Source organism: Tinamus guttatus, unplaced genomic scaffold, assembly GCF_059628265.1.
Source record: "Tinamus guttatus ecotype Peru unplaced genomic scaffold, ASM5962826v1 Tinamus_guttatus_pri_ptg000208l, whole genome shotgun sequence".
NCBI classification, from domain to species: Eukaryota; Metazoa; Chordata; class Aves; order Tinamiformes; family Tinamidae; genus Tinamus; species Tinamus guttatus.
The window spans coordinates 197,427-219,983 of NW_028288742.1; the positions used below are offsets into that span (position 1 = coordinate 197,427).

The 22,557-nt window shown below is 34.2% G+C and overlaps 1 protein-coding gene across 1 annotated transcript in view; it reads left to right on the plus strand.

Annotated features, from left to right (window-relative positions):
• Window positions 1–22,557, plus strand: part of FMN2 (formin 2) — a 153,722-nt gene that overhangs the window by 79,561 nt on the left and 51,604 nt on the right. The window contains exons 10-15 of the mRNA XM_088524283.1: window positions 6,885–6,946; window positions 14,648–14,739; window positions 14,899–15,028; window positions 15,955–16,101; window positions 17,992–18,051; window positions 18,242–18,362. Coding sequence (XP_088380409.1) covers window positions 6,885–6,946; window positions 14,648–14,739; window positions 14,899–15,028; window positions 15,955–16,101; window positions 17,992–18,051; window positions 18,242–18,362 — 612 coding nt within the window. The remainder of the gene's footprint in view (window positions 1–6,884; window positions 6,947–14,647; window positions 14,740–14,898; window positions 15,029–15,954; window positions 16,102–17,991; window positions 18,052–18,241; window positions 18,363–22,557) is intronic.

Below are 22,557 nucleotides of genomic sequence, written 5' to 3' on the forward strand. Positions count from 1 at the left end.
ATTTTATAGAAAAAATTTGTTCATGAAACAGAAAATATTTTAAGGGGTAGGAAGTTTATCTAGAAAACAATGAAATCGTATTATAAGAGCAAAGCAGTAATTTCTAAAAATACTTTATAATAATTTGTTTTTCATCATTTGCATCTGTACATGCTATGATGCCTTAAGTAGTTTTTGGGGAGCTATCATGGCAATGCTTTCCCAGTTTGTTCAAAATCTTGAATCCTTCCAGTCTAGTGCTAACAGATTCTGGCAAGTTCATTTAGACTGCTCCTTTATGCACTATGATTTAAAATAAGCATAATCTGGTAAATTGCCAGCCTTTTCTCAACCTTCCTATATCCCACACCCATGTTTTTTTCACCTGCCAAATTCAAACAAATCTTATCTAAACAATTAAGATAAGCACTGAAGTACTCTCTATAGTCAAATCAGCAAACCTCTCAAAAACAGAACTGAAATACAATCTCTCTAAATTAAACAGTCTACAATGGCAATCATGTTTGTATTTAAACATTTTATTCTGAAAGGATTACAGCATTGGTCTCCATTTTTTTTTCCTGCCTAGACAAGAAGGCGACGTACTGAGTCAAACAAAATATATTTGTTCTTTAAAACTGAACTTGCAGATATTTTATAAACAAACTATATAGGTGTACAAAGTTAGACTTCACATAATCAGTAACTGCTATCCTTAATATTGTATAAGCAGTTGTTTAAAATGTATGCAATGTAACTGTTTAAAATGTATGCAATGTAACCGTAATATATAACTGGCTTATATATAGCTATATATATTTATATGTACGTAAAAAAAGCTCTGTTGGTACAATGTTATGCCTGTGTAATAACATTTGTGAATAGAAATGCTAAAGACAAATGTCTAAAAATATAGAATGCTGTTCATAGGAGAAGAAACAATGCAAATTGATACTAAACATCACTTTCTTCATGAGCTCTCCTATTCCTGTCATCCCAGACATTGAAAATACAAATTCTTGTTTGATTCCTTTTTAATTACTTCCCCAAAAAGTTAATGAATGTATGTTCTGGAATGTATTTAAATTTTTTAGTTGCTTTTAAAATAATCTGAAGCCAGCAGCTAAGACTGGTCCATGACTTCTCCTTGGAAATTTTCTGTGCTGTTCTGGTTTCTTACACAAGCTTTAGATCAGGGTGAATTACTGCCGCAGTAAAACTGTACACATACAATTCTAGGCAGTTTCTTGCCTCTGATTTCCTTGTCTTATGTACTTGTGTTGAAGAACCAATCTCCATTGTGCTATGTGCATTTGAAGTTTTCATCCTGAGAAGGTGAGAGTATTTGCTAATAGATAAACATATCACAAAGGTACTTCGAGCAGGTAGACAGGTAATAATTTGAAAGTGTTTATGTTTAGGCTAACTCTGCCCAGTATAGCTAGCCGTCACCTACCTGCCTGTTATTAGTGGGTTTTTATACAATTTGTGCAGGTACATATGTCTCTGCTAAATATTTTTGTATGTGGCTGATTTTCTCAAATTCTTTAAAAATTACTATCATATGCTAATTACTATCACATTCTCATGTTAGCAGAGTGTTGTTTAGCTTAACTACTGTTTACTCCATGTTTATGTAAATGTTACACTTCACAAACATTCATTTGGGATTTAGTCTTCAGCATTAGGAGATTCATATTTCCATTATTTATGCTGAAGAATTGCAACGGAGTAAGACTAGTTGTTAAGTTGTTGAAAACCTCACAGAGGAAAACATGATCTTTTGCAGTAGGACCATATTAGATATGTGATACAGGCAACTTTGCGTGGAAAAGTATGGTAGCAAATAGCAATTTTTGAAGCTGTGTCCTTTTTGTGTAACCAATGAAAAGACTTAAATGCTTCTGGCATTTTGCAGAATTTTAAAACTTAACATTTAGTTTGGTTTAGTGTGTGGTTTTTTTTTTTTTTTTTTTTTTTTTTGTATAGCTTGATACTACATCATGCTGTAATTTTTATAGCACCAAAGGAAGGCATTGCACTCTGACCTTCTCTTAAAGCTGTCTTGTCTCTTTTGTTAAGAGCCTTGAGGAAGATGGCTCTCTGCTACTTCTGAATTAAACAATCTGTCAGTCACTCCACGATGAGATTGTGCATGCTGAGACTTTTGTCTGTGTATTGCTTGCATTTATAATACACAGTGCTCTTGTAGTCCAAAGATGTCTGTCAAGGAGGGCCCCCATTCCTTCTTCAATTGAACAAAGAAACACGTTTACTCAAACTTTTTCTCTAACATGTCGCTCAGAAACATATTATATGTTGCATAGGCTATATGTTGCCTTGTGTCCCTTTTCTCTAAATTGTTGTCTCCAAATTTTCTCTTGCTTAAAGTTTTGCCAGTACATTTGTTTTCTATCACTGTTGGTTTTGACCATTTGAAGTTGGCTATCAATGCTTTAGTCTTCAAGATATCATTTTTGGACATCACTTCAGATATCATTTTTAGAACATTTAGAAAATAGTGCACCAAATCTTTAGGTATAGTTAGTAAAATGCTTTAGGAGGTTGAATGACATTTAGTGCTGTAGTTCTGCCTCAAAACAATATGCTGATTTGCAGAGTCAGTTTATTAGACCTTGTGGTTTCTATATGATATAGATACAAATTGTTAATAGCAAGCTCATTTTTGTTGTAAAGTTGGCTGATGCCTTTTCTGTTTTTTTCAGTTTTCAGCTTGGTGTAATATTCATGGGGGAGAAATGGTTTAATTAATAAATGATCGGTAGTAATATATGGACCAGGATTATCTGTGGATGGGAATGAGGAAAGGTTCCTCAACTTAGAAGTCGTAAACTTTTAGTATCCTGTAGTTTTCTTTGATATGAGTCACATGATGGCAGAACAGTGGAAACCTCCACATCTGGGCCACACATGTGACTGACTCTCTACTAGACATCTAAGCATCTAAATAAACTAAACATCTCTACTAGAGTCTCTACTGTACAAGTGGGGAACTTTTCATTTAGAACCGAAGAATCAGTCTGCCCCTGTGACATTTGCTGCCATTTGACATAGGAGAGTTGAAGCTTTGGGGGAAGAAAATGCGCAGGTGGCTCTGCTGGAGAAATGGAGCAGAGGTGAAAGCTAAGAGGCAAAATTGTGCAGGAGGAAAAAAGCAATGGCCTCTTGGATACCAGTTAGTTTCTGGCGAGCCATGGAGGAGGAAGACAGTTGTGGTGGAAAATAGCGTGAAGATCCTGGAGCAGGGAGGAGTTCTCCATCCCTTCCCCCCAGTTCTCCATTATCAAAGCATGGATCTGAGTACGGCAGACTAGTACAGAACCCTTTTTGGAAAATCAAGGTGTTTTTGCTTCAGCAAATGCTTGTCAGTCAAGTAGGATTTGGAAATGTTCTCAGTCAGTTTGGAAAGACAGTGGTGCTTTTGGAAGGCCTCAAGAAGAGGACACTCACTTCTGGATAGAGTCCTAAGAGACAAAAGCATAAGAAGTGTTCTTGGAAAGGCCAGAGGAATGGATAGTATAGTAATTTGAAGCCTGCACTGGGGAAAAAGAAAAAAGATAAGACATGAGAGGACAAAGGTATGTACAGAAAAGTACCAGCCTTCTGAAATCCTTGCATAAGGGAGTTTCAGCTGATGGGAGTTCTATGACATTAAAGTTGAATCCAAATGTTTGGAATAATTATTCTTGGAACTCCTAAGTTTTGACTAGCCAAATTTATTTTACAGCATGTATTTTAGAAATACAGAACTGGAAAGTTTTCCATTTTGCTAAAATTTGTACGTTCTTCTGTAATTACATAAGAAAGATGTAAGTTCTTCTTCAAAGATAGTAGGTTTCATTTCCATGTTGATTGTGACAAAAATAATGAGACTGTCAGGAAAAGCTTAAACAAGTCAAAAAATTCTTGTAACTAGGCAGCAAGGTTTTATATTTCCCACAAGTCTGCTGAAAAGTGCCCCTGTCTTTCCTCTGACCTTTAGAGTCTCAAACACCCTGTTGCTATTCCCTTCACGCCCTCTTTGTAATAAGTAGATATCATATAAACATATATATAAAAAAATTAAGACAGTGATTAAGAACAATCAGGTTGTTCATTTGTGGTTTTAAATCTGTGCAGATTTGTGTGTGGATTTGGGTAGGTTTGGATATGGGGGAAATTAATGTCTATATATTTCATTATTATTTTGCCAGTGCACATGGAATCCTTTGGTTAGATATTTAAGTCTGTTTTGTGTCGTCACACTGATGGACGCAAGCATATATGTGCTTAGCCGGTTAGTAAGAAAGCGTTATTGGCTTTTATCAGTTCTAATTGTCTAGGTAATGAAATATAAGTATGTAATAGTGGAGATTTATTTTGCCCACATTGTGTTCTGCATTGCAGTGCTGCAGTACTGCCAAGGGACAGAAGTGACTTGATTTTTTTTTTTTTTTTTCTCTTTTCAATTATTGATTTTTCCCAGGAAAATTGCCTACATTTTAAAATCCTAGTGGGATGTTAGTGTTATTTATGAGCATATGCATCTCTCTGTAGAAATACATTTATCTCTCTTTTTAATTTTTTTTTTTTAAATCTCAAAACATGTGTATACTAATATCTAATTTCTTTAAGTCCTTGTCTCAGGCTGATTTGTTTCAAGCAGCTCCCTGAAGTCTGCACACTCTTCTGCATACCTGTTTTGTTGAAAGTACACAGACCTGGCACCATCGTGTTTGCCAGGCATGCTCTTATCTCGTGCAAGCATTCAAACAAAAGTGTTCTATTGCTCCCTAAGTAATCCATGGGTGATCTTAACATTGGGAACAAGTCAGGCCAGGAGCCTATGCCGTATTTCTTAGTGCAGCGGTAGGCAGTCTCGGGGCGGGGGAAGGTACTTGCATGGAGAACGCAGCCAGGAAGTCAAAATAAAGAGCCGGAGGGTTGAAACTTTGGTGGTTGTGTTCATATATAAAATTATTGCATCAGATTAAAATGCTGAAAGAGAGAGGTAATACAAACTGGGTTTCATAATATAGCCTGATTTTAATAACATTGTTCTTATATGTGCTTCTATGTATATGTCTTCTTAAAGAAGAGAACTCGCACTGATGTAGATCCAGTTTTTCTTTACATGTTGTTTAGTTTCCGGTTACACAGTGTAAATTTAACATATTTTAAGCATGCTAACAGCCCTATTTAATAAGGGAATAGAACGTATACTAGCATAACTTACTGAATAGTATCTTTGTTTCTGTTATTACAATTGTCACTCTGGAAAAACAACAATAAAAATTTAAAATATAGCAAATAGTAGCAGATTCTTGCACAGACCCTCTTCTCTGAAATAAAATCAAGCGTGGTGCTTCCTAAAACTGTTTAGCTGCTATTATCTTTCAGATTCCCTTGCTTTGGAGTAAAGGAAAAATGGAAAAATATTTTTATTATTACTTCAGGAAATTCTGTTACTTCCAAATTATTTTGATTTTAGGCCTAAAAATTAGTTTCTTGTCCTGCTTATAGTGTATCCTTTTTAGTTTAATCAGGATCAACACTTCTTTGTTTATAATGTTCTTATGCAGTAACCAAAACTATGCCTCAGGCCTGGAAAGAGGAAATGTGATGAGTCCCAGACTCAGAGTGGTATCTCTGAATGTTTTAAAGCAATCAGAAACAAATGAGCTTGAATTATATTGTCTGTAATCTTTAGGTGTATACACAGAATTTCTCTGTGACAGTTAAGGACATGGATTTATAAGGAGATAAAGAAACCCAACACTGAGTTTCCACGAATTATCAACATTGCAATTTCTAGATTAATCTTGTCTAGGGGGTTATTCTGGTTTGCACATGTACAAGCTCAAGCATACCCCATCCACGATGCAATTGAATGAAGGATAAGATAGGAAAAACTGGTGGAGTGTGGTGGAAATAGTCAGAACCAGCATGTGTTTTCTAAAGCAGAATTCTAAATTTTCTTCAAGACTCAAAATCTGGATAAGCAAAACTAGATTTATCCAGCCATTAAAGGAAATTATCAATGTGCTTGTAAATATATATATATATATATATATATATATATATATATATGGAAGACTGAAAACTGCACTAATATGTTAAGAATGATTCAAAAAATAATTAAAATATTTTTTTATTACATGAGAATATTTTCATCAGTTTGCATAAACCTTTCTGTGTTTCATGTAACAGTCCTAATATGAGTGGGGAGGTGAGTGGGGAGGTAAGTTGTGTTCCTACCAGTTACTTCCCTTACCCCACTCCTCCCCATGCTTTTTTTTTTTTTTTTTTTTTTTTTAAGATATAAGTTACCCTTTCCATGCTTCAGAACCAGATTTTGACACTGAAAAAGTACAGTATGTGTGTGGCACCAGAATTGGTTGGGAACAGGAAAGGTATATTTTGTATCTGTACTAAACCTGTCGGCTTAGTGCATAGAAGACTTGACCCTTGTCGGGTGTCTTGAAGTTAACTGGCTGACTTGCGGATTAATCAGTTTAAGACTGAAGCCAACCAGTGACAGGAATGGGCTTTGTTATGTGTGTGTGTGGCTGTGGTGCAGATTTACAAATTTTTATAATACTTTCAGTTGGACCGTGAAAGTCTGATGTAAAGCTTATCTCTGATCTCTGGTTTTGGCTGTGCTCATGGGATCGTGTATGTGTGTTTGGGGGAGGAGGGTGAATTCTTTAACACTTGACACCTGGCTCCACCAGGTTTCTAGCCATAGTCCTAGGAACAGCACTGTTCAAGGCATTAATAAAGTTAAAACCCTTAAGCTGTATGACCAGTAGGTCATAAAAACTGTTGCTGAGTATTGTGCTTCTTTCACAGCTGGATTATCATCTTGACAACTAATTCTTTTTTTACTTTTGTCTTTTTTATAGCTGTTGTGAACTTGGACAACTCTGTAGTTGACCTAGAGACCCTTCAAGCCCTCTATGAGAATGTGAGTAATCAGAGGAAGTTTCCTACCTAGTGTAGGAATACTGTAGCTCCATGTGAAGGTATTTGAGATTGCATCAGTAATAGTAACAAAGGTGAAGAATATGTCCTGCTCTGAAGCAAATTTTTCATTGCTTTAGGCAAAAACATAGTGATAAGCAACTGAATTGTACTAGTTGTGCACTTTATATAGCCTGCTTTATTTTTACAAGACTCAGAATCTATGAAAGTGCATACATTTTAATATAAGTAACCTAAGCAGCTTCTAAATGAATAGAGGTTAGTTGTACTCTCAGTCTCTGTCTCCTTTTTTGTCATTTCTTTCTGGATGCGGCAGTCCTTGATCAGTATAAATCAGACCTTGCACTTCAGACCATTGGCTTCCCATGGTAGCCTCATTAATATAACAGTAAAAAGCATTTGTTTTAATAAAAGTAATCATTCCATTTGGGGAAGTGAAGCTTTCAAATGCTGTTATTTCATGACCTCATCCAAACTAATTTCAACTTGTTTAAAGACTTACTCTAGGTTGATTTAATAAAAATAGTATAGCAAGCTCTAGGGGCCTCATGAACCTCAGCTACATCAGAGAACATCTGATTAGTAGGTATACATAATAAAGAATCCTAAGGTATATACTAGGGCATATTCCAAAACTCCATGAAATTAGTCACTTACAAAACTGAAAAAGGTACATGTCACAAATGTGTCAAAAAGTGTGTGTTTCAGTCTCCAGCTGAGGTCACTGGGCATCGTTCCCCCTCAGAGTACATTCCCTGTTCAGGAGAAAAGGTATCTCCAAAGAGAGTGAAAAGACTTCACTTTCAAAGAATCTGAAAGTCTTAAACAAAGCTGTGAGGAGCAGAATTGCATTGAAGACCAGTATATGGGTTTTTTATTTTGTTCCCTTTTTTCCCCCTTTTTCTTATTTTCCCTCACATTATCATTTTGATAATATAGTCATCACTTTTATACCTTTCACATCTTTGGTTTTTGGACTGTGTCTTTTTATGCCCAATTCTGGAACGATTTAATAATTTATGAAATTTCTCATAAATAATCCACTTCGGGGCATGAAGAGAGATTGTAAGACCGAGTCGTCTTTACAGAAAATACTGAAAAGGTATTTTAACTATCTAATAAGTACTAGGAAACAGTATTACACATTCTATTCTTGACAAAACTCACTTGACACTGCTCAAGAAGATAATGGCCAACCAGCAAACTGATCCTAACTGCCTGAAATCTTTATGCTTTAAACATTTCACATCCTTATGTCCTAGAACTGCTGTATGGACCTGTGTGATTTTCATTTTGCATTAATTTCACCCTGTTCCTTACATAGCATACCTATATTCTATTCTGCAAATGTGGAATGCAAAACACTTAAGTCATTTTATATATTGCATATGCATGTGTGTGAGAGGTTGTGTCCTGAAAAGTTCAGTGTAGATACTCTTGTTATGATCATTTTTTGCAGACTTTTACTTTTTCACATTATATTTGTCCTAATAGGAAGCTTTCCAGATAGTTTCTCCATCTTGCCTCTGATATACTTCTAAATGCTGCTGTAATGCATTACTTTGCAATTCACTGAAATAATCATAGAACCATAGAATGCTTAAGGTTGGAAGGGACCTCTGGAGGTCATCTAGTCCAATCCCCCTGCACACACAGGGTCATAGAATACTGTTGTTCCTTGTGTTCTTATTTTAACTAATTGCATAAAATGTTTAGGAAATATAGTCCTGATAATTGAGAAAATACGTATGGTAATCTCAGGCAATGCTTGAAATGTTTGAATGACTCTGATATATTTCTTAGTTTGGATGGGAAGACGTATCAGCACAACTTTATTACTGCATTAATTTAGGCACAAGAATGCAAAAACAAAAAACAAACAAACAAAAACTTTTTCAGGATAGCTGGGTTTTATTTTAATCCTGGTTCATCTGTTTTGTAAAGCTATTTACAAAGCCATTTTTTGTAAAACCATTAATTCCCTACACTCCACCCTTTTTATTTTTTTCCTTTCAATCTCTTCTCTTGTTGTCTTTTCTTTTGGGTGGGATGGCATTTGGTTAGAATGCCTCAGACCTTGCACTCCAGGCTTTTGGCATCCCCTGGAAGCTTCACAATGCTGTTCAATTAAAAAAATAAATAAATAAAGTAGCGGGTGGTACCAGAGGGATTGGCATGTTTGACTCCTCCCTTATTTCTCAACCTCATTCTGCATTGTTTAATGTGGATAACTGCTGCCTCATTCCCCTACTTTCTAGCCATTAATTCAATTTTTAGTTCTTAGCATTTATTCATTTTTGTTGTTGTTGTTGTTAGAAATTTAAATATCAGTAGTACTCAGCCTTTCTATTTGATCTCTATGGAACATATGGGAGCATTTGTTTTACAGTCGTCTGTCAAAAAGTAATCATTTTTCCTGATTGCCTATGTCTGGCATGGTTCTTTGCCGCCTTAAATGTGAATGAAATTTGGGCAGTCTCCAAGCCTAAACACACCCTAATTTCAAAAGCCACAATCCCAAGGGGTCAATTCCTGTTTGCTGTGGAATTAAAGTCTTGTTAAACCACATAGTTAATGTATACATCTTAGTGACTTTTTATAAATGAAGAAACCCACACGCCACCAAAGACCCAGGTTCTCAATAGTTTAGTAATATTAGCTGTTATTGAGAGGCTTGGCATTATCTGCCACGCTCACATAGTTTTTACATATTATTATATAGTTTTGTTCATAAAGTGGTTTAAATATGCATTGACAATCTGACAATATTTTACCTTTCAGTAGCTTTATTTCATTTTGCTAATTTAGCATTACAGTAGTTTTTAAATTTTCATTTGTTCTAACTTCCTTTATGGACTCTGGGGATGAAAGAACCATTTATATTTGTCATGCTATATGATATTTTAAAATATTTTATCCTGTGCACTCAAAAGTTTTTGAGTTTTGTTAATTTTGCTACAATGTAAAAGTTGTCTCTACAAATTTCTTAAGATCTGCACACATAGCACACATAGCAGCACTAAAGAGGAAGAAGGTAAACAAAATTTAATATAGTTTTATAAATTCAGGATATGTCATTGGGCCTTGTGTGGTTACAGGCAAGTAAACATTTTTATGGGGAAAATGAGTAGCCTCTGCTCTATCAGTATCTTTAAATGGTTTTAGTCATTGCTTTCAAAAAAAAAAAACATCTTTTATTGTTTTTCCTCAAAGACTTTTATTGTTTTTCCTCAAAGGCAGTTGATTGCACATTCTGACTTCTTCTATGTGACTCAGCTTTTAAGGAGTTTTGTAGTTACCATAAACCTAGACATCTCTGCATATCCCTGATCTTTCAATTATTTTTGAAAATATTCTTTAGAACTTCCAAGTCACTTTGCTTTTGAAATGCTACATTAACTTCCAAATCATACATGTGCACTCACGCACTTGCATGCATGTGTGTACACACAACACACATGCAACCCACTAACTGCTTCATGTTCTGAGTTAAGGCTATAATGTGGGCAAAAACAAAAAGTGTAAGATTTATGTTGTAAAATGAAAGATTCAACACTGCCCTAAACTTCATCCTACCTATGCTCATAAGTATACTCTACTAGTCTAATGTAAAGTACTTTTGAAGCACTTCTGTCTGTATGTTGGCTGTTCTTTAGATGTGCTTAGTATAAAAGTCAAGCATATTACACGCTTTTGTTCTATTTATGATATCATATAATAGATGAAATCCAAGATAAATAGCACTGACTTTCAGAGAGGTGCTAGGTGTAACTAGATTAACGAATTTTATGAGAAATAATTATTGAGTGTGTTCCCTTTTGGTACAAACATAGGCAGGTATTAGAAAAGTTTGTATTTATTTAATAATACCCATCTGCAAATCAGGGAATAGAAACATTAATCAGACAAAAATAAGCTAGCAGGAAACCATTTGAGCAACAATCTCCTGTAATACTTGTGCAGAAGTGTCGTTGCTTCTCCTCTATCATAATTGAAAATACACATCACATTTCTTGATAACAGAGCCAAATTTATGGATTGAAATACAGTTTGGATTCTGAACATTGAACATGTATCGTATACTTGTCCTCTTAGCATGGTGAAGACTGTAAGCCATAACTCTTGAGCTTTACTTGGGTTTCCCATACTTAGCCTTTGTTCTTCTACTATTTGTTATTTCTTCACATATACAATGTTAGAATAAGGAACAGTGAGTCTGCCTAACCTTTGCCCCTGGGATTTGGTAGAGAAACATTAAACTTGATCAGTGTATCATTTATGTGTGTAATAGATTGTTTCGATAAGCACTCTAATAGTTCACTATGTGTGGAAGGCCAGAAGAGGAGATAGTCTAACATTTTAGTATTTCTAAAGAACTGGCAAATAACTGTTTAGCTGTATGTTCCTTGCCGCAATGTTTCTCTTTAACTACTGTTTTGAAATATTTCTAAGTGCTATCCTTTCAGATTTTTTTTAACAAAATTTAAAAGGTTTTAGGCTTTTCTTCCTAACAGAACCTGCAAGCTTCTGCAGTCTAAGTCGGAAAGTTAGAAACACTGAAAAAAACCTTTAAAATTAGTATTTTCTTCATTGTATGGTAACGTAGATATTCATGTTGTATTTTAATTTTGTTTCTGTCAACCTAATTTCTAGAAAAATAGCAGCTCATATAATTAGTTCCTAGTACTTATCTTCAGTCAATTAGATGGGATGAGTAACAGCCATTATGGCTTTGCCAAGAACAACTTGTGCCAAACCAATCTCATTTCATAATATATCAGAATTAGAGGCTTTGAAAGGAGTAATAACAACAAAAAAGGCTGAAGATGACATGTATCTTGACTTTAGAAAGGCCTTTGACGCTGATTCACACAATGTTCTCATAAAAAAGAAAAAAAAAAAGCCTAGGGAAGATAAGCTAAATAGCTCTATGAAAAGCTATGTGATAAGTTTGAGAATTTCTTTTGGCTGACTTTATTCACCCTTCAACTCTCACAATAAATTTTTCACACATTAAAAATAATCTATAAATTAAAAAATAAAATAAAATAAAAAGCAAGCTGCTTAGAAAAGAGTGCCCTGTCAATCATAGGGATCTACAATTATATGAAAGATTATAGTGACTGTGGCTTCTCAGCTTTCTGGTAGAAGTTTGGAACCAGGCAGTATTTTATTTAAAAATGTACTATATACATATATACTATATTAAAAATGTTTCCATACTAGACACCATTAAGTAGGATGGGAGGAATTCCCTGTTTTGAGTAGTACTCTGAGAAAGGTGTGGACTGTTGGAAGAAAGGAGAGAGATCAACACTGTGTTTGGACAGAGGCCTAGGAAGCCAGATTTACTAAGGAGAAGTGAATGGAGTGGATTTGTCCATAGTGAAGCAGGGATGTTTGCCTGAGAAAATAGATTGCATCAGAGAAAGCAGTTGGACAGTGAATTGCATGCAGCATGTGAAAATTTCATAAGCTATTAGGAAAAAAAGAAATCCAATACTGAGGATAGTGAAGAGCTGCAATAGACTGCTGGAGAGCTTGTGGGTTCTTCCACTAAAAGCTTTGAACAGAGTAGAGTTCTGATTTTGCTTGGGCAAGAAGACAGACTGGGTGATACTGTAACAAATTTATGATGTGTGAGTTGACCTCACGGGTTAAAAATATATTATCCTTATAATACTATTTTTAAAATGCAACATTTTGTAATTGAAATAACTTTTTAGGAGAATCCACCAATTTAGATTATTGTTAAAAATTATTTTATGACTATAATAGCTAATAATGCTGTTCTTTATATTTGATTTTAATCAAAGGTATTCATAATCAAAGAGTATGTTGGGATTTTAATACAAAAAATATTCAATATGTTTTTGGATGTTTCTGTGAAAATAATGATTTAATTTAAATAATTTGGCAGCTAAGTATTTAATATAAATTTAGAGAAAGACTCAAAGTAAATAATTTAAGTAGCTTAAGTGATAAAAAGTAACATAGTTGAAATCATAAAACAAAAGCTATTTTAATACATAATCAAATGTATTTTTTTTCCATTAAGCATGCTTTTCTTTGATTGTTTTTCTTTTGTTTCTTTGATTCTTCAAGGTTTTTTGTGATTTGACATATCTAGTAACTTTTCTTTTTCTTTGCCATGGTTAAAAGAATAGTAGAGTTAACATAGTTAAGGGAACCTGGCTTTCTTTTAAGTGTATCTTACAAACAGAGTTGAGTCCAAACTCACTGCACTTGGAGTGATCTCTCTCATTGGAAATATTAAAAACCCAATTGCACATGGTTCTGAGTGACCCAGCTTTGAGTTGGATGCTTGACTAGAAGATTCCAGGTTGACCATTCTGTGATTCTGATACAGATACAACTGGTGCATCTTATTGTCAGGAGCAAGGTTTTTTTTTGCTGAAAAGTGAAGAATGCAATTGTTTACAGTATTTTCTATCTGTCAGAGTATTTTATAGCCAAGATCAGACTATTTTAGAGGCAGAGACCCTGAAAGTATATCCACAACAACCCCAACTAAAAATAGAGGAGGCAGATGGCCCACGGTCACTTCCACGCTTCTTGAAATGATCAAAGAAGCTCTGAAGCAGTTTTGCTCTAAGTGAATTTTCAATCTCTTCACCTTTCTGGCCACATCATCATGTTCCCCCTTTTCACGTTAGAATATATCCTCAACAACGTCAAAATGACTCTCCCGATCTGACTTTCCAGTTTCAGATCCCTGATTAAGCCAGGGCAGTAGGATTTTAGACAGTTCTGTGCCTCTTCTGCTAAACTTGTAAAAGCCTGTAAGTAAGAATGCACGTGCAGCCTGTCTTTTGCTTTGAATCTATCCACAATCTATTTTGAAAACTACCATGGATGTGAGAGGGGGAGAAACAACAACAACAACAAAAACACAGCAAGAATGAGAAATCTCTATTCCATTTTCATTCCTTTCCATGCCATCCATTTTCCACTATCATAGCTGAAACATGCAACATGGAACAATAGTAACATGGAGCACAGAAGCAAGACTGTTTCTCCTGATTGGAATACTGAAGAAAAGACTGCACAGTGTACCACAGGGTTCTCCAAAATACTAAGCAATTTACATATCATTGTTTTGGCTTATTAAGATAAAAGTAAAAAATCACTTTACTCGAGAGAAATAGTAGTCTGCAATACTTCTCATGAATTAGAGTGTGCACAGTAGTTCCTTAAAAATCAACTTTTTCTAAATACCAAATAAAATTTAAATTTCAGTACAGATCCATTTTGATTTAGTTAAAAAGGCATAAAATATGTATGTTTAAAGATTAGATTGCGTTTAAATCCAACCCAACAGATTTGGAAAGAGTGGTGTAAGCAAGAAGGCAGTTCTTTGATCCTAGGCTATAAACAGCCAAGGAAAATGAAGTGGGGATGAAGATTATTGTCTCAATGCATGGTTCAATAAATAAACTTTTTGCAGATTACTATTTATCAGTAATATTATTTGGAAGATATTCTGTTTCCCATCAGATGTATTTATTCTTAAAATCACTCCACGAACTAAGTGGTTTTACCATAAGCAGATGCCTGAAGGAAAATAAAAGTCTGTAGATTTGTTACAAAGGCATTTTTATCCCTTATGTTTCGCTAGGTTTTGATTTAACACTTTTTAATTACTTTGTTTTCTTTATTCCAGAGAGCACAATCAGATGAATTAGAAAAAATAGAAAAGCATAGCAAGGCATCGAAGGAAAAAGAAAATGCCAAGTCTTTGGATAAGCCTGAACAGTAAGAACAAATTTATGAAAGAGCAATTTTGCTCCCTTCAGAAACCTTTCCACACTACACTAGACTAACTAGAAATGTTATAAGGATGGAGGGTATGTGGAAAGAAAGTATATGCCTACTGAGAGCAAACTAAATCATTTTCTTTAAATACTTCTGCAGGTTCCTCTATGAACTCTCGCTAATTCCCAACTTTTCAGAACGTGTATTTTGCATCCTGTTCCAATCAACGTTTTCAGAAAGCATTTCTTCAATTCGTCGCAAACTTGAATTGTTACAGAAACTGTGTGAGGTAGGCTGTGCTCTGAATAAAGGTAGAGCTAAATTTCTGATATTTAATCTTATTAAGTTGTACTCATATTTCAAAAGTTTCTCCTTATTTATTTTAAGTACTCATTAAATCTGAAGGATAGCAGTCCTGCAGAATGGAACATTTTATGATTGTACTTCAACATCAAAGTAAATTTAAGATTGGCTTTTGGTACTGAACTATAACATCATGTTTTTGTAGTCAGTGTATATCAGTCTCTGGAAAATCTTGTCTTTTTGGCAAAGTAAAATCTTCTTTCTTCATAGTCATCATGTGACTTATTTCCAAATTAATGCTCTTTTACTTCACTTTGTCTTTGCTTGGATTCTTGAAGAGTCTAATTTAGTAATCTCCAATAATTAAATGAGTTAGAGACAGCACTGCTCTCTCTAGCTGATACAGATTCCAGTTCAGTTAGTCCCATGCAAAATGTATATGGCTTTTAAACGAAAATTTCATCAAACAGCTCTGTTGTGAAAATACTGAAGTATTTTGCTTTATTGTTTTACCATTTAAAGTGTATTGATTAAAGTTTTTATTTGATTCATGTGGGTTTCTGAAGAACATATAGTAGAAGCTGTTCCTAAATTCAATATATCATTCAAAGTATCAGTATCAGTTCGGTAACAACTACATTTTTTTCTTCACCTCTCTTAATACCAAGTAATCTTGTGTGATTAGAAATTCACACTTTCCTATTATTTTTCCATTCACAACAAATCACATATGGGCATTAATGTATCTATATATGTTACATTACAAATTTGATATTTCCCTATATTTTAACTTCAATATAAAAATTATTTCTAAACACAATATCACCCAATTGACTGAAATATTGTCAGTAATGTTGTTGATAGTAAATGTTATTGAGAGCTTGAACAAAGCAATTCCCTTCTCTTTTTTAGACACTGAAAAATGGGTCAGGAGTTATGCAGGTCTTGGGCTTGGTTCTTGCGTTTGGAAATTATATGAATGGTGGAAACAGGACACGAGGACAGGCAGATGGGTTTGGACTAGATATCCTGCCAAAGCTGAAAGATGTCAAGAGCAGTGTAAGTTGATTTTGAAGTTGGTGTAAAGCTTGGAATGTTTAATTCTTTCAGAAAATTTGTCTCCATTTTGAATATATGGTGTAAAACTTCAGGTTTTATAAAGGTGCAATCAAGGGTTTTGTTTTTATTATTTTTTTTACTGTATATAACTGATCACATCTCTAGAGTTGTATTTGTGTAGAAACATGAAAATGAACTGTCTCCTTTCATAAATGTGAAAACAAAAATGGCCTCAACTATGTCTGTCTTCTTAATCTGATACATATTTGACATTTGGTATACTGAATAGATCTAACTTTTAATCCTTTCAAAGGCAGTGCTATGATCCTTATATATAAAGGGTTTATTTCAGAAAGACTTTCTTTTAAAAGAAAAGTTAACAGTATGATTCAATATGGACTTAAAATACTTCAGAGAGAAATAGGCAGTCTCCAAATGATTGAATAGCATTTGGATACACTAAAATTTATCATTTACATATGCAATGATTAGAGAGTATGCATTTTCGCATCAGACCATGGAACAGTCTGGGTAAAGAATGAGCACAAGTAGTTGTTGAGGGAGGATTTCTCTGGTAGACTCATCTGGGTTAAGGGGATGATAAGTAGTCTTTTCTTGCACAGCGCTAAGCTGAAAATGCCTCTTACCAGCACTTTTTTGGCTTCTGTGTTTCAGTTTGGGCTTGTGTTCAAATCTGCTTTTGTTTACAGGAAAACAATAATTTTTGTGTTTCTATAGCTATGATGGAAAGAGTCTTCTGAATGTGGACAGGGGTATGAGAAAGGTTATAGCAGTAACCTTAAGAATTTGAATTGGCCCCTACATGCATGTTAGCCCCTACGTGCGTTGACTCACTGTCAAGATCCGTTGTTCTGAAAGTGGCAGAAAAGGAAAAGTCTTGTGTCCCTGCTTGCTCGCTCACTAAAGGCACATGCTCTAGCTGCTGTGTTGGGTAACATGAGGAGACTGTTGTTTACCCTGAGATGAGAGACCTTGTCATCTGTTTGCCTTTAAAAGGTGTGGAGGGTCTTCATGCTGGCGTGATTGTTTCTTTGGTAAACCAAGGAGGTGATGTTTTGAATGAAGACATGGTACAGTGTCTTCACTCCACCTTACTTCAGGTGAATCATGAGATTCTCATGAGATTGAGACTAGATAAATGACCAGTTTTCAAATTGGGCTCAGTAGAACATTTATGCACACTAAATTTGGTTTAGTGACTTTAAGATGTAATTTGCTGGAAATATTGTGCCCACTAACATAGTAATTCCAATATTGTGCTCCAGTTTATTTGTCTCTGATCAGTGAGAAAAGTTCATATAAAATACTTTTTCATCTGAAAGCATAATTCCATCTAAAATATTCTTTCAATTAAATATTTTCTGCTGAAGCTTCATTAGAGAAGTAAAAAATGGAGAAAAAAAACAACAGTGATGAAATAAGGCCCATTAACTTTTTTCATGTAGTAAAATAATTTTCTGTGTTTGTTTATTGTTCCTTACTCATCCTGTGAATGTAAAAGAGATTGGAGATTTGCCAAAAAGTTGCATAGATCAACCCAAAATTGACTTCTTTTTGCCTGTATTTCCTGAAGAAATTTTGAAATATAAAAATTCAGTTCAGAACTGGGTAAAATTCAAAAAACAGAATTGACTTGCATGATTATAATAACATAACTTTCTCCTACTGTGTTTGGCTAAATGATTTTTTTGGAATTTCTACTGAAGAAAACAACTCAGGAAGAGTATTTTTATTTAGTATTTTACCCTAAATATTGTATGTGTCAAGGATTATGCTTGGTTTATCCTTTCTGAATTTATTTCTTTTTCTTACAGAAATATGTATCTGCTGATTTCCGTGATATAACAAACTTTATTTTATCCTATACAGGACAACAGTGGAAGTCTTCTATCTTACATGGTCTCATACTATTTGCGTAATTTTGATGAGGTGAGTGAGAATTAATTTTGCCTTTTTGGACACAAGGACAAAAAGTTCAATGTATGAAATGTTTTCATCTGCAGTCAAGATGAGGAAATGTGCCCACATGCTGTGCACAAATATTCTTTGTGCTTTTAATTATTTACAAATATATAAAAAAATGTAACGAGCATCACTTAAATGTTTATGTTTTTGTCAGGATGCTGGAAAAGAGCAATGCAGTTTCCCTCTTCCTGAGCCACAAGATCTCTTCCAGGCTTCTCAAATGAAGTTTGAAGATTTTCAAAAGGAACTTCGCAAAATGAAGAAAGATTTGCGAGGTACTGAATATAGTTTACATACTACCTATATATTACTATATGCCTCTCTTCGGTTTTAGAGATTAGATGATGATATAAAAAGTTGCCTACATTTGACTCCTCTATTAGGATTTTGTTTCCTTGATTTGATTATTTGTGATCATTGTGTCAACACTCCTCTATTTTGTGTAAATAAATTAAGAAAGTATCATTAAAATAAACGACCTCTCCCTTTTGTTTTCATATGCATATATGAAACTAAAAACTGAATTCAGCAAGTCTTTCACCGTAGAGAAAAATGGTGAAATCTTAGGTCATTTCAGGACAAAAAAGATAGGTCCAAATGCTATTTAAAAGTTAAGGAAAAAATAAAGTATATGGCATATGGTTTAAGACAATTGAAATAACTAACTTTCATAAAATATAATATACAAAGGAAGTTGTATTTCTTATGCTTGTGAAATGGTATTTATTTAAATAAACTTTGTATTTTAAAATAAGATACCTTTCTCTGACTTCTTAAAGTAAATTTGTTGCACACAACATTGGGAACTAAGCACTAAGCTTAAGTAAAGGTACAGTTTGTGGAAGAGCTGAAAAATCTTCCTCACTATCTTTACTAATATTTACTTTTGCAGCTCTCTGACAGAATATCCAGGTATGTAGCATTATACTAAATCGTATAGAAAAGGATTCAAGACAAACAATAATAGGATCTTAATATTTCTGTTTTCTAGTTGGCTTTGGAAGTGAAATTTCTAGGGAACAAGGAATGGTTTGGTAAATCGTTAGTCCCTGAGCAAACTACAATGGAAGGCTTTCTAAACAAAACAAAATATAATGTTTTTTTTTTTTTAAAAAAAAAAAGTACATAACCATCCCTTCTTCTCTATCATTTTTTTTGTTTGTTTGGATGTTTTGAAATTTATATTAAATATTTAAAGTTAATATTTAAAGTTTTATCAAGATCACTTGCTACAAAATTATTGCCAATAAATTCACCAGAAATGTTTTTAGATTAGAGTTGAAGTTTTTTGCACAGATGTAAATATTTTATTGAATAAATCTAAAATTTGCAGTGATCAAAGTAGGGGGTCTGCAAAAATAGAAATGACATGCATTGTTCAGACATGAGAATGCAGTTGAATTATTTCTGTACTTCCAATTCCAGCCCTTAGGGTGGATTATCGGTGCTTGTCACTCTGTTCTCTAGTTAGCGAAAGTGAACTGTAACTGGAGATGCCATGACTTCCCCATTCCCTTTAGTCCTAACCTGTCTGGAAATGGCATGGGTCCCCTTGGGTGTCCGGGCCTGGATATGACATGATTCTTTCCATAATTGCGATTCTACTGCTTTATCATGAGCCTTGGATGATGTAAAATGCTTTATGTTGATACTTCATTCCAAAGGAAAATTCAAAATATTTTTATTAAAAAATAACTTATGGTTGAGAAATTCTGGCAATTTGAATGGCCAGATTGTCCTAGGAGTTTAAATTTAATTCTTTCATTAAGACTAATTAAGCAAATTTGGAATACAATTTTAATGGAGTGAATGAAGTAACTTCAAAGTTTGTTTACCTCTGCATTTAAGAATGTCACTGGATTTGCTAATTTGCTTCTGAAACTTATGACTCATTAGAGGAATTCCCTCATTAAATAACTGAGAAAGAATGGTCATGTAAGTTGCTGAGCGAATTCTGACAAAAACTTAATTATGATCCTCTCTTTCTGAAATCAATGAGAGTAAACAAGTTGAATATTCCTGGGAAATACTAGTCATTCCCATAAGTCCCAGATATAAATGTCTGTGAAATGTACTGTGGTTTGACACTGAGATGCATTTTTGTGGATCTGGAGTGTAAACTTGGCTCCATTTTTATCAGTAATACAATGGAGGATTTCATAAGAGGATTTCACTCTCTTGGTTTAGTTGGTTGGTTCTCACTTTGAATTGTTAGTGAAAAACTTAAAATAACACTTAACTTTGTTACAACTGGAGTCACTAGTATAAGATTTTGCCCTGGTTGGCTTCAAATGTACTGGAAGCCATGCAGAATGGGATCATATTTAGTAAAATGAGAGAAAGAAGTTGTGTGTTCACCCAAGAGCAAAAGCTTCTGAAGATACTTTATTTCTGTTTAAGTACTTTTTCATAATCGCTTTTCTCAAAGATAGACATCAATCCAAAAGAATGCTTTCATAAATTTACGAGAAAGCTTAAAATCAACAACAACAACAACAACAAAAAAAAAGGCAGGAAGATTATTATAAAAAGCTGCTTTGTAAGCATAACAGTAGCAACACTGTATTTTCCATTTAAATAAGTCAGTAGCACATGCAGACTTGCAGATGTAAATCACCTTTAAGGTTCTGTAAAATAATTGTGATGGTGTTTTACAGCTCTAAGCTTGGACTCATATTTGTGTTAGAGGAGTAGTTGTGTTGATTTGCTTAAAAAAGTGCTTCAAATTAAAACTTCTTTGCTATTTTCCTTTGTGAGTGTAGAGGCTTTTGTCCATTTTTAAGTTTTAGGAACTGCATACCTTTCATTTGTAAATTATAGAAAATAAAGTCTCTTAAGATGTCAGATTAAAAGCTTAGGTCCAAAAGGCTTTCAGAGACTAATCAGGCAGATATATTATTTATTTATTTATTTTAATTGAAGAAGAAAACCCACCTCACCTAATATTATAATGGAAGATACACTAACCAAACTTGCAAATTGCATACAAAATTTCCAGATTTCTCAATTTTGCTTTTGCTTTTTTAACACTCTGTGGATAAAGTTTATATAAAAGTCGTTTAAAGAAGTAGAAGACCAAAGAACAGATAAAGCTTTTGATTACCGAACCAAGTGAGTTTGGCTCCGTCTGTTGCCCTCAGATTTCACAGCTCTCCAGGATTCTCAGTTTAGCCTTTTCGACTTCAGTGACATATAGTTTGTTAAGCAACTTGATCTGCTTTTGATCTCTCCTCGCTGTCAGCAACCTTCCTTGATGCAATCATGCCAAGTGATGACTTCTGTCCTTATGTCATTCCGCAGTAGAAACTTTAGCACTTGCCACATGACTTAAATCAACTCACCATGTAAAGAAAACTGGACATTCAGGGTCACAAGTGATGCATGGCTCATAGTGATTAGGTCCCATGTTGTGTATTTATTATTATTGGTATATGATGATTCCAGACTTAAAAAGATGTCTTCATTTCTATTATTTTGTAATTAAAATAGGTAGGATTTTCAATGGTCTATAAAGCACCTGCATTGGTCAGAGATTTGCACAAATATTAAAAATAACTGTCAAGCCTGTGCAACAGTGTCTGATGGACTCTTTACACAGTAATATAAAAACATGTTTGGAATCAATTAATGTGTTAATCCCCTTAATACTCTAACTCTTACTAGAGGTACAGTGGTGGTTTAGGAAAATACTGGATTTGTAGCCCATTACATTCTTCAGTACAGGGATTTAGTAAAGAAGTAAGACACTAAAATGGCAGTGAGAGTTATGGTATTTATGAAGCAGAGCAATTTCAACTGTTTAGAACCATTCTTTGCCTACACATTAACATTTTAGCTTTACAATAGTATGCTTAATCTTGCAAATCAGTTGAAAGACTAATTCACCAGTTGTCTTTTGTTGCAAATCTTTCACTGAAACTCAGGTAAAATGAATCAGAAACAACGGTAGACAGAAAATGGTATGAGATGAATTTTGCCATATAGTACAGACTGATCAAGAATGAAGAATGTCAGTACTTGTCTGTATATCGTAATGTTGCCATACTTTATTGTCTTTTGTTGCCAACTAATTACAAGAAATAATTATGATAACTTAAAAAATATTTGTGTAATGTTTTTTTCAGCTGTGAATACTTAAGACACATTGAAAAATCTGTCTTGATAATAGGCCGTGTTGCATGGCGCAGAGATCTCTGGTTTGGAATAGCCCTGATTGCAAATGCTCATAAAATGTTAGGCATGTGGAGAACACTTTGTATTTTAAAAAATATGTTTAAAGAAAGAAAACAACTCTCGATGACTTGGAAAAAGACCTTTATTTCCCTGAATCTTTCTGTGCTTCTTGCTATCACCTAAAATAATCTCTTCAGCTCGGATATGCTAGTTGTAGGGCTGGTATGCATTCTCAGGTTAAATACAAGCTGTTTAAATCCGAGCATTGGAAGCATGGTATTGTGCAGTAAAACCTTT